This window comes from Brachycentrus maculatus, unplaced genomic scaffold (assembly GCF_059751285.1).
Source record: "Brachycentrus maculatus isolate JH-2025_06_01 unplaced genomic scaffold, ASM5975128v1 h1tg000090l, whole genome shotgun sequence".
NCBI lineage: Eukaryota > Metazoa > Arthropoda > Insecta > Trichoptera > Brachycentridae > Brachycentrus > Brachycentrus maculatus.
The window spans coordinates 213,243-233,686 of record NW_028280844.1 but is presented as its reverse complement, the minus strand read 5'-3'; the positions used below and the strand labels follow the sequence as shown (position 1 = coordinate 233,686).

Below are 20,444 nucleotides of genomic sequence, written 5' to 3'. Positions count from 1 at the left end.
ATTTATAGCACTTTATACTGAGTGGGTATCGTATCTCCAACCTGTCGGAGGGATATGTGTTTGGGTCTGGGGTGGGGAGGGGTCGGGGGTAGGGGAGTACAGAGGTACAGGATGGTACGAATATGACCAGCCAGGAGCCCGCGAAGAGGTAGCGGTAGCACGGTAGGTAGCTATCGCCTACAATCACTACCGCTTATTTAGTTGCAGTTCACCACCAAGCCGATTAGTCCTATCAACAAACATTATTTATCAGTTAAGTAGCTTAGTGACCAAATAAATAAAATCGGCACGTGCCATTGTTTATTAACTAACTGTCAAAATAACGTTATAATAAAAAGTACCTGCTCTAAAAATCGGGTAATAAACGCAAAATACTTGTTCCATCGAAATAAAACAATCAAATACGTTTAGCGTGACGTGACAAATCCCAAAGTCGACTGTTGTCAAAACAAGAAAAGTCATGATAAAATTCGAGACGAATGATTATTCCAAAGGTGTTATGCGAGAATGCGCGCATTCGGATTTGCAATTGAGGAAAAATCCAGAAGTATTCATCGACGAAGACGAAGGCCAAAAAGAGCGGTTCTTTCATTTCGACCTGACGCCGGTGGACGAAGTGGAGATAGAGAACGGCTGGTACGATATAGTCATAGTCGAAGGATGGAAGCCGGAGCAAGTGGTCGACCAGGAGCAGGCGCAGGACTGGGACGGGGAAGGAGAGCTTCTGGCGGAGATCAGTGTGGAACCCCTCTGCCACGAGACGCCCGAGAGACCCAAGACCCCGGAAGACTCGGACGATTGCGCCAACCTCTCCTGGCTCCTCAACTTCAGGATCGATGACCTCATCAACTCGTACGGCGAGGATCCGCCTTCCGGCAGGGGAGGTGGGGGCGGGGGGAAGTTCGCTTCTAACAGCCCGAAGCGTCACCAGGATACGGCTCTTAGCAACCCTTCAACCATTCCTGATAAGAAGCCACCATACACATACACTGAACTTATTGAGTTGGCGTTGAGAGAAAAGGGACAGTTGACTGTTTCAGGGATTTACAACTGGATATCGTGAGTATACGAATGTATTATATATTATAGGATATTATAGGAAAAAACATTTTTTGACCATTTCTCAATATTATGCACTCGCTTTTAATTTGCCATCTTTTAAAAAAATATTCCGTAATATTAGAGCTAATTAGAAATATTAAAACTAAAATAACAAAGACTGCTTTTACCTTTTCTTAATAATTAATATTGTAAGTTAAAAAATAAACTTTTTCTTTTAATAATAAATAAATATTTTATTGTTTAAAATTGAATTGCTTGATTCCAATGATAATAATACTGGATGGTAAGGCTTATTTTTTTATTATAGTTTGTAAAAAAAAATGTATTATACCTTTTATTCTAGGCCACAATTTTAAATAATACTCAATTATGTATACAAAAATAGAACTCTCAAAATATACTTATATTAATACATTTTTTAAGTGAGCTTTTTTTTATAAATGTAAATCGTTGTCGTACAGGAGAAAGTGACCAACTAACAAAATATAAATAGTTCAGGAGGGCCATTTAAGTCACTTTTGCTTGGCAAGAAAATAAACATCAATGCAGTTAGTCATTTTTAACAAGTCAATATATTATACTTCCAAGTTTAAAATCGTTTGGGATTTTTTCAGGGCAATATTAAGCTAGTAATATATCAAATAGCCAATGATCACGTTTTGTAAAAAAATGCACTTGGTCACTTTCTCCTGTATGACTACGAAATATTTGTGTCATTATAAGTATACACAGAATTGCAATTTCATACTATTTGCAGGGAGGCCTATGCGGTTTTGCTTGAAAATTAGAATCAAGTTATGGCAGGGATACTAGGATTGAGACCATTAATGCATTACATCGATTACAGTTACTACAGGGTGGCGCAAAATTAATCACCCTATTGAAAGATGTAATAATTTTTGCAAATTGCGTCGTACTTCAATCATATTTGACATTTCGCTCACTCCTTTCAAGAACGTCATAAATCAAAAATCGTCAATTTTCAGTTGTGCATGTTTTCGGAATGCCCAGAAAATGTACTTTATCTCAGCAAAAGAGGCATATTTTTAACTTAATATTTACCCGCTACAGGGCAGAAAGTGTTGTTTTTGCATTTTGAACAAAAGGTATTGTTTAATATATTTTTTTTAATATACTGAATATGGAGAAAAAACCTTCAGGTTTTACCTAAATAGATCTGTTGCAGAGTAAAAAGTTCAATAAGTGGCTTGATATTTATTTTTAATACAATGTATTATATTTTTAAACTTTAAAAACGTTCTCCTAAAAAATCAAGTTTTTTGATTTATGACGTTCTTTGATATTTATTTTTAATACAATGTATTATATTTTTAAACTTTAAAAACGTTCTCCTAAAAAATCAAGTTTTTTGATTTATGACGTTCTTGAAGGGAGTGAGCGATTTGTTAACTATACAACTGCAGTATACAAGCAAATTTAGAGTGGCGAAAATAAATCATCATAATTTTGTTATTAAATAGCTTTTTATTGAATAAAAAAATGATTTTGAGTGATGTAAATCTTTATTTAAACTTTTATAATTTTTCTGTTAAGAGGAAAAGTTGATACCCGTCAGGTGGCTGCCGCCAGTTTTGATACACATTTGTGCCCATTTTATCAATTTTTTTGTATGCTGCAGCTGTCTAGTTCGCAAATTTCAAATATGATTGATGTATTACGCCATTTGCAAAAATTATAACATCTTCCGATAGGATGATTAATTTTGCGCCACCCTGTGTATATGCGAGATTTAATCCGACTCCTTCTTTTTAATATAATATATAATTATTAATGCTGTCGGGTGTGTCCACTGTAAAACAGTTATGAAAATACTATCTGATGCAATGAATATATTTTCTGTTCCTTGATTTATGGGAGACATAAATTGGAATTTTAAGCTCTCAGTGGGGGTTGCGAGGCTAGTTGTCAATAAACAGAGCAGTCCGTACCAGGCAGACTAGGGAGACTCGCTTAGCACGATATACCGTATCTAAACTAAACTTTATTTCCGAAACCCCACGAAGACGTAAAATGAATCGTAGTACAGACTATCAAACTGTGTGTCGCGATTTATTTCAATTAATAAACAAGATTTTTTTCCATTATTTGATGACATCCCAACATAGGTGAAGAAGAATATGGAAGTCTGGACATTTACAGGGCTTACGGCCGCCTTGGAGCGCTTGTGCACTACAAGGAATTTTACTGTCCGGCAGTCCGGTTAGCATGAAAAAACGGATGATTGGCTTGTGCACTTGTTCGTCTTTCTCCGGATTTTAAAAAGAGTTTACGCCATTATTTTGGCGATTTTCTTGATGAATGTATATTTATTGTTTATGTCGCCACTGCGGCGCCATCGGAGTTAGAACATTTTCTGTGACGGCGACAACGGAGTACAAAGGGTTAAGGGTTAACAAGTATTCTTAATTTTTGAAAATACTTTTAAGGACAAGCGCTATTAAATTAAATGCAGGTTTGATACCACTGGCGCTTCGGCTTAGAAAACCTGTATAATATCTGGCCACTGCGCAAAAGGGAATAGTAGGTACTTGGTACCTACATTTATATACTTTATATTGTATTGTGGTTTCTGGGAAAAATCAAGTTGAAGTAAATAATTATTTTTAATTAATACCACAAGATATGACCAAAGTTTTGATGGTTTAATTATAACTTTTGCGTTCTTTTTAAAAACCTAAAACAGAATTTTGATTGCATTAGAAAAAATACTTTAATTGTAACTTGCGTAAACGTTAAGAGCATTCTTTCTTTACTTACACAAAATATAAAGACACACGAAAGACATTCAATAAATTCTCGGTATGGGTATAAAGGAATAAAGGAGAAGTCTAACAATATATTTTGAGGAAACTCATGGGGATGACAGAGCTAGCAGAAAATGATAAAAAGCTTCATAAATGAATACTAAGAGCATCCATAATAAGAGATATTAAAAGATAATTAATTTAATATTTTTTTAGAATAAAAAACGAAAAAAAGCGAAGAAAAAGAATAGCGTGCGGATAGTGGTATAATGCACTCTGCATACAAAGGCCCAACATTCGTTAAGTCGCATTCATTCCACCGGAGACCACCAGAGAGGTCACATGTCTGTACACGACCGATTTTTTTGATCTACATTGTTTTTTTTTGTTTTACAAAAATATACATAAAAAATGTATTTTTCAATTCCTCAACTTTCAATAACTCTCTTTTCTTTTCAAAACCATAAAATTAATTCGCAGAAAAACTTCAATCACTTAAAATGTTACCTGGATTCAGAGAAAATTAAGTTGCGACTTAAAGAATGCTCGGCCTTAATAAATCAACATTTACTAATTGTACCAACTAACTTTTAAAATAAAAATGTGAACGCAATGAAGTATTTTTATTAGTATGACGCATTTCTCGTCGGTTTTCTGTCAAAGGCAAAAAAGTGTGTCGAAATTGCCTTTTAATCAATGGGTGGTTGAACCTAAGTTGACTTAGGGTCAAAGTAGACGCCGTTTTTCAGAATTTTACTTTTGCTTATTAAAGTATGATTAAAGCATTAGCTTCAATCATGCTGAACTGATAAAATTCTTTATAGGTTTGTACATATATATAGGACTGCTGAAAAAGGTCGAGGTAAGACGCCTTATGAAGAAAAATACTGATTTTATTAAGAGTTTAAACTTATGATTGCCTCACAATATTTGTGATTTTCTCATTTTAGAAAAATGAGTTTCTTTATCCGTACTTATTGGTCCCATCAGTTATAAGCATTTTAAGGTAGTGAGTATGTTATAAAAATATATTCTACTAGGAGAACCTACTTACGCGCAATTCGTATGGAATTTTGTATGGTATAACCAAAAGCCGCCTCAAGCGGAGCTGATAAAACCAATAAACTTAGTTATAAAACCGACTTATATAACTTGTTTCATGATATTTATTGAAATTGTTGGGCGTATTAATTCCTCGTATCTTGTGTTGAGAATTTTTTTATTTTATTGTATTTATGTTTTGTATTTTCGTAGAAAAATAATTGGCTTATTTGGAACTACATATCGCTCACTCCTTTCAAGAACGTCATTTATCAAAAATCGTCAGTTTTAAGTTGTGCATGTTTTCGGAATGCCCAGATAATTTACTGTATCTAAGCAAAAGCGGCATATTTTTAACTAAATATTTACCCGCTACAGGGCAGAAAGTGTTGTTTTTGCATTTTGAAGAAAATGTATTGTTTAATGATTTTTTTTAAATATACTAAATATTTTTCAAATGGAGAAAAAACCTTCAGGTTTTATCTAAAAAGATCTGTTACACAGTAAATAGTTCAATAAGTGGCTTAGTATTTATTTTCATTACATTTTATTATATTTTTAAACTTTAAAAACGATCTCCCGAAAATCAAGTTTTTTGATATATGACGCTGATGAAAGGATTAAGTGATATGTGCACTGATTCAGGTACCACAAATTATTATTCATGTTAGAAAAGCAACAATCCGTCAGCTGGCATCCTTTTTGCGAAGCTAGTACCGAAACTAGTCGTCATAATAATATAAACTCAAGTGGTAAAAAGCAAGTGTTTTCTTTTACAAAAATAAATGTGTTATTGCAGCGAGAGATTTCCGTACTTCAAGCCGCAGGATGATCGATGGAAGAACTCGGTGCGGCACAATCTGTCCATCAACCCTCACTTCAGGAAGGGGGCCAAGGCGGCGCGGGGGGCGGGGCACCTCTGGACCATCGCAGCCTCCAGCGCCACCCTGGACAGAGTATTAGCCTCTTGCGAAGCGGTGAGAATGACAAATTTTAATTTAAAATTTTAACATTTTGGGTGTCCAAATACTTGTTCATAAATCTGGATTATCTCCAATTAGGAATAATTTTTTACATTATTTTGACATCTCAACATAGTTGAAAAGAATACGAAATTTGTAAATCATTATTGGAGATAATCCAGATTAGTGAACAAGTGTTTGGACCCACTCAAAATGTTGTTAACAACACAATTTTTATTATTATTTTTTATTATTTATATATATTTTTTTAAATTAAGAGAATATGTGGACACGTTTTGAAATCAACGATTTTTATAACAAATTAAATCGTTTAGCTATTTTCTTCTTCTGTGTAAATTTTAAGTTACCCTCTGATTAAACGTTAATTAAGCATGACTTTTGACAAACTAGTGACTATTTTTTTAAATTTTATTACGTATAAATATATTTTGAAATATGTCTTCGTTACGGGAAATCTCAGAAAAGAAACGTTCTTGCAAATTTGAATTCTGAATACAAGTATGATTGCCATAAATAAATATAATAACGGAGCAATTTGTCATTTTTTTTAAAATTGCTAATTCACTAAACTCTCTATAATATCGTCGTTCGGCATGCAACACCGCGTATGTGACAAAAAACAAAATTTTCAGGGAAGCGAAAAAAGTTATTGACATACCATATTTGCAGTGCGGACGACATACGCAGTGTTACATTTTGCCCTTAAACATGACGATTCATACAAAATTAGGATATTCTGAGTATACACAATTACGGAGAAAAGGATAACAAATCGAACGGCATTAAAAGGTCACTTTTGAAAAAAAATTAGAATTCGCGGTATAGCATGCCGAACGACGATATGATTTGTAAAGATTTCGTAAGAAGTTATTGTAGTTACAGGTATTTGTTAATTAACAAAATAATAAGAAATATTTGAACTTCGACCGCAAACATTCATCCAACAAGAGAAAAGTTATCAGAAGCTGTGTAAAAATATTAATATATTTGGAGAGATGCGATAAAGCTCCCAAAGCTCATTGCTCCGAGGCAACCCGACTGTGATGTATATGTACCGTATAAGTCATGCACATAATATTGTATATTTTAGTTTGTTTACGTCGCAGTATTCTCAGAACCTCTGATAAACATTCCACAGACATTTACCAACTTATGCGAGTTCGTTGCAGATAAGATACTTACCGACGGTTACACTGTTTATTTTATTTTACGAAAATTTGGTCTCTAAGGCAGTGTTCCGCAAACTTTTTTTGTTCAAGGTACACCTGCCAAATCAATACATTTTAGAGGTACACCAAAGATAAAAACAAAGTTTATTTAATATTGATTAATTATTAAAATTAATAATATGCGAAAACATATCGTAGTCGTACAGGAGAAAGTTACCAACTAACAAAACATAAAATGTTCAGGAGGGTCATTTAAGTCACTTTTATTTATTGTTTCGGCATTAACTTTGTGGTAAGACATGTTATAATGATTAAAGAAAACACTTGTTTTTTACCACTTGAGTTTCATTAAAGACTATATGTTTCAGAAGTTAAACTTCCATCATTCAGGTCTAATATAACTAAAATATAAAATATAAAATTGTTCTATAAATAAGGAAAGGGGAAAGTAATATGAAAAATATACTTTCCCCTCTCCTTATTTATAGAACAATTTTATATTTTATATTTTAGTTATATTAGACGATGATGGAAGTTTAACTTCTGAAACATGTAGTCTATAATAAAACTCAAGTGGTAAAAAACAAGTGTTTTTTTTTAATCATTGTAAGTCACTTTTGCTTGACAAGAAAAAAACATCAATGCAGTTTTTCATTTTTAACAAATCAATATATTATACTTCCAAGTTCAAAATCGCTTTGGGATTTTTTCAGGGTAATATTAAGGCTAGTAAGATATCAAATAGTCAATGATCACGTTTTTGTAAACAAGTGCACTCGGTCACTTTGTCTTGTATGACTACGATATATTAATAAATATACTTAACTAATTAAATTTTGGAGCAAGTGTTGATAAGGCTGCTCTCATCTCTTCGTTGATCGTCCACAGGCGTTCTCTTTAAAAAAATAGCAACTAGAGTCGAAAATCCCGATCCGCACCAGTAAGAATAGTGGCAAATGGTAAAATAATTGCAATAGATCGCTTTGAAAGCAGTGGATATGATTTTTTTTATGCAACCAAAAATGTGAAAGCTGTGTTTCGGAAAATTTGAGTTTTAAAGTCCGATCAGTTTTTAGTTCCATGAATTCATCTTGCTCGTTTATCGGTAAGTGACGTTTTTCCGCGGCACACCAACTAATCACCACGGTACACCAGTGTGCCACGGCACACACTTTGCGGAACACTGCTCTAAGGGTTACGAATATAAATGGGTACTAAATAATAGCGCTGATCGAAAAAAGGTAGGTTTATCTGTTTTTGAAAATTTATACGCGGTATCTTAAAATATATAGAGGTGTGTTTAATCCGAGCCTAGTAATATGTATAATGAATCTATTTTCTTCCTCTTCTTTGATCCTCATCTACGCCCAGATGGTACACAGGACACAGGATGGAAGCAGTGTCAAGTTGATCAATAACTTTACAACATTTTGAGTGTGTCCAAATACTTGTTCATAAAATCTGGATTATCTCCAATCACAGGAGTTATTTTCATATTATTTTTGACATCTCATCAAAGATGAAGAAGAATATGGAAGTCTGGGCATTTACGTAATTTACGTAATCAGCCCCGTAAATGCACAGACTTCCATATTCTTCTTCATCTTTGATGAGATGTCAAAAAATAAAATGATCAAAACTATTTGAGGGCAAGGTAAATCAGTCTTGCTCTGGCAGTGGAATATGTTTGATGGATACAGATGGTGTAATTGAAGAAGTTCAGAATAAAAATACATTATTACTGTCTTATGGAAAATGTAATACAGGAAAATAGCAGAAATTAGTATGGCATTCGGGGTTGCTTACTCAAAGTCGCACAAGCTTGTGAATGTTGGCATTACAAGGTACTGCGAATACGTACGAGCTTCCTGAGAAAAACAATAAATTATAAATTGCAAATTTTGATGTCGATCAGTGTTAATGAAATGAAGCAACCAAATGCTTAGTCATGCGTACCTTAATAAAAGTCAACGCAACACACTTCACGCAAAGCTCTCGTACATTGATGTGAAGTATTTCGGAAAACTCATAAAAGAGCGGTGATTTTATTCCTGTGCGGATAAGTGGGCAATTTGGTTTGATTTTATGTTAGTTCCTTAGTCCTTTATCTATCCCATTGCTCCCGATGTACTTAATTAAGTATCCCTAATCGAATCGAAAGCCCTCTCTTTGTTTTGCCAATTACCGGCTTAGGGCAGGTGATTTGAACTTACGAGAATGACTAAATAATTTAGATAGACTAAATCAAGTGAGAAAGTTCAAAAATACCAAAAGTGTATTTAAAAAAAAATTCTTCGCATGGTATTTTTAAAGATTTATTGGATCGTGAAAGTTCTCCGAAATGTACGATAAAATGAACAAATTATTTCTGATTGAATTTGCGATGTCACATGTCGCTCACTCCTTTCAAGAACGTCATAAATCAAAAACATGATTTTTCAGGAGATCGTTTTTAAAGTTTAAAAATATAATACAATGTATTAAAAATAAATATCAAGCCACTTACTGAACTTTTTAGCTAAAACATGAAGGTTTTTTTCTCCATTTGAAAAATATTTAGTATTTAAAAAAAAACCGATATGTTTTCTTCAAAATACAAAAACAACACTTTCTGCCCTGTAGCGGGTAAATATTAAGTTAAAAATATGCCTCTTTTGCTGGGATTAAGTAAATTTTCTGGGCATTTCGAAAACATGCACAACTGAAAATTAACGATTTTTGATTTATGACGTTCTTGAAAGGAGTGAGCGATGTGTCCTACTTGGTATCTATACCAAGTGAAAATGTCTTCCAAAAAAGGGAACACTTTAAGTATCGGTCATAAAAACTATTTTTTAAGGAAAAGTTCCCTTTTGATATAATTGACTCAAATAACTTAATATTAGTTTTTAGTTATGCGGACGTTGTACGCATTTTCATGTTAAGTTCCGCAGTAAAAAAAACTTTAATACGCACCTAAAAATATTTTTTAGTTATTAAGATAGTCTATTAACAAGCAAACAAAAACGCTTAACTTCTTCATTGCGTTATAAACTGAATTCTATTTTCTTGATATTCCGAAATAAAATTAGCAACATTTTGGAGTAAAAACGTTTACCAGGATCACATCCCCACTAGAGTACCATAAAGGCATAGTTTTCCTGTCTTGCAGAATACTCAAGCTGCTTTTTATTGAATATTTTAAGAATATTAGTTTGTTCATTGCTTTGAAATTGTTACATTTTCTCGGTGATGCTATAAGTTCTCAAATAAGTATCTTAAAAAAAATTGTGGTTGAAAAAGTTTTGTAAAATTATTAATTCGTTAAATTGTAGATTTTACAGTATACAGAGATTTTAGAAAACAAAATGTCGGTTTCTGTATCTGCAAATGACAACAGATTAAAAACTTTTTTTGTAAATGTAAAAATTGAATACCATTTTTATGATTAGTTAATGATCTTAGCCATTCTTGCAATCGTATAACAATCATGTAGGTTACTTGTATCAAATCCTAGAGTTAGATTTACTCGTGCAGAAAACAGTACATATCGTATGGAAACATGTAAAATGGAGATGGTTAGAAACTAGAAAGATTGTGTCATTTGGCCACGTCATCCATTATTGGATGACTTATGACAGGAAAGAAGCTAATAAAGATTTTGTTTTAAAATGTTGTTAAATATGTCCTCGGCACAAACAAAACTCAGTGAGGATATATTTTTGTACACACACACACACACATACACACACACACACACACACACACACACACACACACACACACACACACACACACACACACACACACACACACACACACACACACACACACACACACATATATATATATATATATATATATATATATATATATATATATATATATATATATATAAATATATATATATATATATATATATTCCCAATGATAAAATAAAATAAGTAAAATAATAGTGGATTCAAATCGAGAAACATGAAAAGGATGATAAATTTCCGAGTTGTTCGCTTTATATATTAAAAAAAAAAAGAGGTTGAATCAGACTATTATAGACGATTTGTGGATTGAGTCATTTTAGGTGGGTTTTATGCAAAATGTGTTTTTTTTGTTTGTGAAAATAACTCTGGATATTTTTGTATTCTTATTGACGTTTCCAGATTACTAAACAATGTTTTCATTTTATTACGGTTTATCAAGTTTACTTCGTTTAGGTTAATAAATGTCGCATTTAGGTCCGGTTCGAGTGAGCCCCAATGCCGTAAAGCGTGTAAAAACATTTACAAAATTAGATACGACTTGGAGGCAGTTTTACGGTTCCTCATTAGCCGGGGCTGTATTCTTGTACGGAGGCTACATACTTTACTTAATTTGAAATAAACTTGACCGCAATTTATTTGTATTAGATACCTAGAGCCGTACTCCATTATTCGGCAGTTCTTACGAGTGGTGTTCAGAAAGCAACGACCGTTCCTCTTTAAAAAGTTAACTTAAATGATTAATTATTTTATTCTGAATTTTAATGTAAAACAATCAGGGTAAAGACACTGTTAGGGCGTTTGTCCACTACGCGGGATTTCACCGTCCGGCAGTCCGGTTTTAAAAAATGAAAACGACTACTTTAGCGTGATCGAATTTACGCGCAACGTACTCACGCACCGATCAAGAGCAACGATCCGAAGAAATATGGACAAAAGCACAAGCCAATCCAAGCCAATCGTCGTTTTAAAACGCTAACTGACGTACCGGACGGTAAAATTCCGTGTAATTCCGGGTAGTGGACATGCCTCTTTATTCGCACTTTGGTTCCATAAATAATGATTGGAGACTAAACTATTCATTATATAATACATAATAATTGCTGTTTTTTGGACAAAGTTCAGTTCATTCATTATACTTTTTATTTTGAACGTCATATTTACTATTAAGATAAAATATAATTATAAGAAACAATTTATAAAAAAAAAAACAACTTTATTTTTAACCACTTTTTTATTTGTACATTTTTTCTCCAACCGGTTTCGACATGAACCTTGTCATCATCAGGGTTAAACATGTACTAATTTTAAAGACATTGAAATACTCATAGTAAGGTGAGTGGGAGGGTGTAAGGAATGGGTAATTAAGTTAGGTTTGGAGTTAGAGGGGTAGGGGGTGTGGAGTTTTTATTGCTGTTTTTACAATAAATAGGAATATAAAGATGCATTCAAGAGAATAAAGAAGACTTTTCGTACTAGTTATTGACTCTTTACATATAAGTGAAATCTCGACTTCGAACCTCCGCCTCCGAGATGAAGACTCTCCGATCTATTACCGGAAACACATTGCGAGACCGAGTAAGAAACACCAACATCCGGAGCATGTGTAAGACGGAGGATATCGTGAGGTGGGGACGACAACGAAGTAGATACTGGAATGAGTATATAAACAGAATGTCAGAAGACAGACTTCCAAGTATCGCCCTTCAAAGAAAACCCTGAAGGAAGCAAACCCCCAGGCAGGCCTCCGGAAAGGTGGAAGGACAGCTGGGAGTCAACATCCCAAGAGCGACAGGCGGAGGCACAGATCCTTAGGATGTACAAAAATAATAAGAAGAAGAAAACATATAAGTGTAAAAAAAATAAACATTTAAAATGGTGATACATACAATAAATATATATAAATATGTAATACAACCAGTGTAAATGTATTAACTAGCCGAAATACTTCGATGAAATTATCTGTGACATAGAAATGGGATTTTTATTAGATTTATCCACAAGATTTTCAATTTCGCTGTTGTCGATCGAAGATATTGTCGAATGCAAGTTGCAATTCGTTATATCTATCGTATCTGCTCAGGAAATTTGTGAAATCAGTGAAAATTTTCCTGCATAAAAGGCGAAAATCCTTAATTGGATGCAAACAAGGCTTTCATGCGCAATTATTGTTCTTTACTTGGCTCCGTGTTATTGCTCAGCTTAGTGTGAAAGCTTTGAGAAAGGATTTTTATTTGTGCAATTAACATCACATTTTTTTGTAGATTATAGTTTATGACGATTAGACAGTATAAGGTAAGGTTCTATTTTATATTTATAGTTTTATGTTATATAAAGATTTAGAGCTCCAAAGAAGATTTAAAAAAAAATGTAAGCTGGGATTATTTAGACAATGAATAATAGATTTCAATACATTATGAAAGTACATTTTTTTCTAGAGAACTGAAAGTTCTCTAGAAAAATACGTCAAATGTGGTCAGAATTCGCCATCTCACATTTCATTATTTTTCGTTTTCACGCAAAAATATTTTTTTACTACTTCCTCGTATTAACAGTGGCAATGTTATATTAACTGTATATATATTTTCTATGTTTAGTAATATTTTTAATCCATCTTTTTTCACTAGTAAAATTTGTTTGTTTTCACTATAAATACAAATAAAAAAATTAATTGGTTATTTTGTTTTGAAAAAAAAAATCTTCATTACTCTCTAGATTGTCTCCGTGCGCAAAAATTTCGCATCAATATTCTTTTACTACAGCGTGTGTCCAAATACTTGTTCAGAGATCTGGATTATCTCCAATTATAGGAGTTATTGACATCTCAACAAAGGTGAAGAAAAATATAGAAATTCGGGCATTTACGGGTCTTACGACCGTCATATGCTGGTTTAAGTGATCACTTTACACACGTGTAACATTCACCAATTCTACTCATTATGACAACCACACTACTCTATTCTACTAAATTCTTGGAAGTTCTATATATGTATACATGATCCAATTTCGAAACATTGTGCTTGAATCACTAGAACTTCACTAGAGACTGAAGAATGAAGCCTTTTACTAAGCAGAAACTCTTTTAATAGATTTTAATCACATGAGAAACGCAATATTTAATATTCTATTCATTACATGCATAACGATCGCTTGTCATAAATTCAAAGTTATTAAGTAATCAGCAATCAGCCGTCGGCGGAATGAGACCAGTATCGGCGAATTGAGGCAATCAGTATGTATTGTAATCAAAGTACGACATATTAATGTTTAATCTGTCTATGATCGATATGGCGGTTGGTGTGTAACGGATTCGGTTCGATAAGTCGGCAAATCGCCCCTAAATGGTTTGCAAGGTTGAGTGCGCGCCCTATCAAGTGCCCGCTGATCGGTATACACGAGTAAATATGTAGCTACCAATATTTAGGAGTTGAGTTTCCATCAACACGCATTTCAACTCACTTTTTCAAAGATTGGAAAATTCAAATGCTACCGCTATTTCAATATATATATATATATATATATATATATATATATATATATATATATATATATATATATATATATATATATATATATATATATATATATATATATATATATATATATATAAATATAGATATATATATATATATATATATATATATATATATATATAAATAAAGATATATATATATATATATATATATATATATATATATATATATATATATACACACACACACACACACACACACACACACACACACACACACATGTATTTAAAAACATAATTGGCCACAACAGCTCCCTTAGCTATCGCCAATATGCGACATATCTAGATGTCTCGTCTTGTTTTGTTTGTTTTTGTTATTTTATTTTATTTTTTATTTTTTTCATATTTTCAACAATATTATTTTTAGGTTATGTGTTTATATTAAATGTAAAAACTTTTATTCTACGCGATATTTTTCCTTCGGATATTTTTTAAGTCCTTGAAAGTAATGTTGGTTTGATGATCTAACTTTAATTCTTTTGAATAAGCGCATATTTTGTCGGGAAGGCCATTGTACCCTCGAAGATATGTGATTTTGTCTTATGTGTTCATTATTCTGAATCCATTTATCGGATGTGTTACGTACTTATCTTGACAATTCCCTTTCCCGAGTAGGCGCTTTGTTGAGTAATCGTTTTGATACCATGAACGATAAGGACTGTGAAGGTGGGATAATGATACAGAAAACCGAGAGATTTAACTGCTTTTGAACGCTTTAGGCGAGAAGATTCATTTTCAATTTCATTACGTACATCCACAACAGTGCAGAGTTCAACGACATGTGCTTTTACAAAATCTACTAATTTAGACATAATTATACTGGAGGTATTTTAAAAATATGTTTTGAAAATCAATTTTTAACAACAACAAAAACTCCTGAAATGTATTTAGCAAATGTTATCCAATCTCTAATTTTTCGCATTGCATACCATTTAATATTTATTTATTTAAACTTTATGTACAGAAAAGAAATAAGTACATTGGCGAGTGTTTATTGCTAAAAAGTCATATCTTCCAACCAAAACAAAAACAGACTAGTGATATTAGTCAAAATGTTTGATACCATATATAGCTGTTTGTATTCAGAGGGTAGACAGTACTTGAACATTAAAAAAAACACAAGTTACAAATTGATGATAATAAGGAAGGCAAAAGAAAAAGGGAGTTTAGGGAAGGAGGTAGAGGGAAAAACTAAGGGAGGAGGTTTGATGGATAGTAAGGATTCTAATGATAGATACATATTGGTCAGAATCATATTGAAAGATATTAAAGTTTTCGGCTTTCGTTAATAAAAAAAGATTTTACATTTTGAAGATCCTTTAGCCTACATTTACAACTCGTGGGTATAAATTTTGATCTGACTATGAACGTCCTAAGTTCAATAAATGGGTAGTTTTTTCATGGTAATGGCTACTGCGTTAGAAAAATGATAAAAATAAGAGTTCGGAATTGGAAAAGACAGGGTGATAAAATAAAGACATATATTTTTCTTCCCTATCTACAATGAAATACGACGTTTCGTGATAGTTCACGTGAGTTCGGGCAGCGATTTGACGCCAGACAGGTACCTACATTAAATAAGATGAAGCGACTTCCCACTCATCTCTTTTGGGAAATGTTCTTACTTTTCGGTGATCTTTAAACGACTGGTCACCTTACTGTTACCCCAATTTGACCCAGGCCAGGAAATGTGAAGAGAGACATTTACTACAATAAGTTTTTCACGTAGGGGTCGAAATGGAAAATCGAATCGGAGCTAAATTTTAAGTACTAGATTTTACTTATATTCGAATAATCTTGTAAATTGAATGTCCCCAAACACATTTTAAAATTACAAAATAGTTTCATTGATTAATTCGGCAGTCACTTTGTTGTAAAATCTATCCATTTTTAATTTAAGTTTTCCGTAGTAGTAAGTTATACAGTGTTTGAAAATGATGCGGAATACATCAAAATACGTGTCATAATAGATTTTAAGAAAAAGTGGTATTTAGTAAGTAACACATAACAGTTATTAGATATTTATTTAATACGTTTAATTATGTCTAAACATAATTGTTGTTATACGGTCATAAAAAAAATATTTAAATTTAAAATACTTTTGTTACATTAAAAAAAACATTAAACGAATATGAAAACAACAAATATTTGTTTTCTTTTGAGTGTATTATCAATTGAGTATACCTACTGTTAAAAAAATGAATGAAACAAAGCTGTGGCAGAGCGAGTATCGAACAAAAGATTTTAAGATCGTTAAGCCGCTACACTACCACGGGATCACAACTGACTAACACTGATAATTTTCTTCCCATATTATCGGAAAAATAACAAAAAACAATTTGAAACAAATTCATTGAAAAATAACAGTTGCATTTTTTTCATGTTTCAGAGAAGACTTCAGGCTTCACAGAATTTGGAGCAGGAAGTTGCTGCGGCAGCAGCCAGCATATTACAGCATCACTCTACAGGTTTGTATTTAATAGTTACATTTCAGTATTTATTTTTTTTATTTTTAGTATTTGGTGTCTATTTACGTATTTCGAAACGATATAATATAATATAACAACGTTGAAACCAAAATTAGAAGTTGAGGCCATATTCGCAATTAACAAATTTAGTTAGCTTCTGACAATGTATAGTGCTGGATGTCAGTTCACACCAATATTATATTTGGAATACATTTTGGATTTTTTGTTTTGTTTTTTAGAATATGCATTTTTTTACTAAATTAAAACCAGATATTAATTTTAAAAAACTTATCTTTTTAAATACAAATACTTACGATGTTTAAAAAAAACAAGTGCATTAAATGTTACCTGGGTTTAAAGAAAATTAAGTTGATATTTAACGAATACTAGGCCTTAAGTGCAAAAGTATACTGGCAGCTTGAAGCGGTCAGGGTCGCATTCAAACCTGACACCTCTAACATTCCGAACCTAATCTCATTAGATCATTTCAAGCTGTCGTTATATTGTCAGCTATTTTCATAGTCCGATACCAAGTAAACTGCTTCAAGAAATTACAATATTTTTCCCAGTGAACTCGAGACAGCTAGGAACTGTTGTGTATGCTGATGTTAATACAGATATTACCTTTTTTATTTATTGAAAATTGGATTTGATTTTAAATAATTAATCCGGTTAAAAATCAAAAATGACGCAACCCTGCAGAAATATCACAAGTCTTAGAATCAAACATAGATGCAAATAAAATCTTAGAAAAACTATGGAAATGACTTAGTTTTTTTAAAGTACCGTTTTAGCCCATTTTGCTATTTTCGATGTTGAAAAATGGTTTGAAAATCACCAATTTATTTTAAGATCAAATATGTGGCAACCCTGCTCAAATAACACAAGTTTTAGAATCAAATATATGATAAAATCTTCTAAAAACTATGCAAATGACGTAGTTTTTTTTAATTTTAAATGATCGTTTATTCCCATTTCTCCGTTTTTTATGCTGAAAAAAAGGTTTTGACATCAACACCAATTTACTTTATTCTCCTTTAGGATATTTAACATATACAAGCATAGAATTTCATAGAAAATATAATTTTCATCTTGACGAAACACGGGGAAATGATTACCAGTGTCTACATTTATACAGTGGTAGCTGAAATTCCGGCAAGACGTGCTCATGGCACGCGGCATAGTAACCCAGGAAAGCATTATTAGACAATTATTGTACCTATGGCGCGAGGTAATATATGTTGATCCTTTGCCACAAACGTGGTTTACCTACATATTGTCGAGTTGTCTTCAGAAACTAGTTTTCGCAAAACTATTGGTTTTCCCTGGGATTGTAAACCAGTGTTGAATTTTCAGTGGGGTCCGACATATGGCCAATAACAAGTGCGAACGACACACTAGATAATAACAGAGGAAAGCATTACCAGACAATTACCGTACTTATGGTATAATGTAAAATATTTTTGTGTCGTACGTGACATTGTTTCGTATGGCCGTGTTATTTTCTCAGCCTTGTATCTCCAAATTCACGAGTAGATATTCAGAGGAGACTTTAAAGTAATAAAAATAAAAATAAATTTATCTTTTGACATCTCATCAAAGATGAAGAAGAATATGGATGTTTGGGCATTTACGGGGCTGACGACCGTCATAGGCTGGTTTAGGTGATCACTTTACACACGTGTAACATTCACCAATTCCGCCCGTAATTGACAATCACACTACTCAAATTCTTGGAAGTTCTATATATATGAACCAATTTAAAAACCTTGTTCTTGAATCACTAGAACTTCACTAGAGACATCTATTGGTGAGATGTAAAAATAAATTGGACACACTCAAAATGTTGTAAAAATAAATTTGTTTAATTTACATAGTGCCATTTTTATAAAATACTACTTTAAGGGCAAAATGATATTGTTATGCAATGCTCGTAAAAAAAATGTAAGTTTATGAAATACGAGTAAATTTACATAATATTAAATACCTTTCAGCCTCACACCGATATCGAAATAAGAACTGCTTGGTTACCTATTGGTACTTACAAGATATAAAAAAATAATCGGATGTAGAGACAGTAAAAAGATACAGTGTAAATATAAAAGTTATAAATTATTTAAATTAATAAAATGATTTGAGCACAGACAATGATGCCATATTTGATTCAAAATGGAAAGGGACTTACGATAATTTATTTACTGATTTTTATATAAAGCTATTTTAGCTGGATTGGCGATTTTAAATTTATTCAGCTTGCTGTAGGGTTTATCGAATTATGTAATAATTTGTTTATTCACGAACGTAATAAATTACAGTGACGATGTTCATTTATTTACTTTACTATAATATTTTAAAAATAACAATTTATGAGAACTAATCAAGACAGCTGTTTTCAGAAAACATATAAATTTGGGGGGAATTCACGAGACAAAACTAAATAAATAATAAACAGGTCAAGAGTAGCAGGTACCTTTGTTGTTTTCGTGTATCACGCACACAAACGCGTATGTATATCGACTATAAGAATTCATAATATACATTCACATTATAAAATCCAACGGTAACCTGTGATAGAAATGACCCGGTTAGTCAAATATGCGTTCTACTGAAATATTATTCCAATTATTTTAAATCAAAATAAAAAATCAAACCATTATCTGCACTTCAATGGTGCGTAAGGCATTGCATCATATAAACGTAGTGTTATCTTGATCGTTTACATATAAAGGAAAGGTGATTAGCCCTCCGCTTCAGGTGCCAGTCCAGGGTAATATTGAATAAATAATTATTTATAGAACCACAATGTTTTTGTAAAACGCAAATACGTAATTTGAAAAAATGGACATGATTTTGTTTTGTACAAAAAAGCGCATACTTGTGATACAGTTTATTTTAAAATATGTTATATTTACAATATTTATTGTGTCGGGTTTTGGTCTCGTGGTTAGTGTCGCGGACTCTTAAGTCAGAGTTTCTCGGTTCGAACCCACTGTACCACAATTTGATACCCATTTCTAATAATGAGCCGCTTAGGCTCACAGAAATATGTAGTATGAAATTGAAATATTTGTGTAAATAATAAAAACGAAATTATTTTTTATTTTTTAATTTTTTAAATATTTTAATTAAATTTACCATTTCACATCATAAAGGCACTTTAATGTACTTGAAGTAATACATTACGATTTAAATACATAATGTATCCTATTTCAAATGCATACATATAGGTTAAACCTTACTGAATGTCCCTTTAAAGAATGTGTGACACTATTTTTTAATTAAGACATTTACGCAATCTCAGTTAACAACAATGTAAGGTCCTCTCCAAGCACTTTCTTCACATTGAAAGCTCCTAAATGGTTTTTTAAGCTCGTTTTATATTTTTGAAAATTCGTTTTTCAGAGTTCCTCAATCCTGTGTCGGCAGAACAAGTAGCAGTGGAATGCGGTCTCCTGGATGAAGATTTTTACTAACATAACATAACATAACATAACATAACATAAAATAACATTGTAACTGTAAGTATTTTTACTAATATAACAGAAGTCAGCCAATAAGGTCACGATACATATTGCAATCGTTGAAAAACTTTTTTTTTAGAAAAAAAAGCCAAAGATATTTAGCATAGGACGGTTTTTTCTATGTGGTGTCTATGATAAGGATGTTAGTATTTATTGAACAAAATCACGA

At 32.3% G+C, this 20,444-nt stretch overlaps 1 protein-coding gene across 1 annotated transcript; it reads left to right on the top strand.

The window, feature by feature from the left end:
- Positions 1–338: 338 nt before the first annotated feature.
- On the top strand, positions 339–20,234 carry LOC148310618 (uncharacterized). The gene is made up of 4 exons (XM_088258121.1): positions 339–1,059; positions 5,668–5,845; positions 16,676–16,754; positions 20,157–20,234. The coding sequence occupies exons 1-4, from the start codon at positions 461–463 to the stop codon at positions 20,225–20,227; spliced, it is 927 nt and encodes a 308-aa protein (XP_088114247.1). The 5' UTR covers positions 339–460; the 3' UTR covers positions 20,228–20,234.
- The last annotated feature ends 210 nt before the right edge of the window (positions 20,235–20,444 follow it).

Excerpts from the sequence above, each read along its gene's own strand:
- LOC148310618 (XM_088258121.1), top strand. The coding sequence starts at position 461 with ATGATAAAATTCGAGACGAATGATTATTCCAAAGGTGTTATGCGAGAA. Across the intron at positions 1,060-5,667 it reads GGGATTTACAACTGGATATC|CGAGAGATTTCCGTACTTCA; the intron begins GTGAGTATACGA and ends GTGTTATTGCAG. Across the intron at positions 5,846-16,675 it reads TATTAGCCTCTTGCGAAGCG|AGAAGACTTCAGGCTTCACA; the intron begins GTGAGAATGACA and ends TTCATGTTTCAG.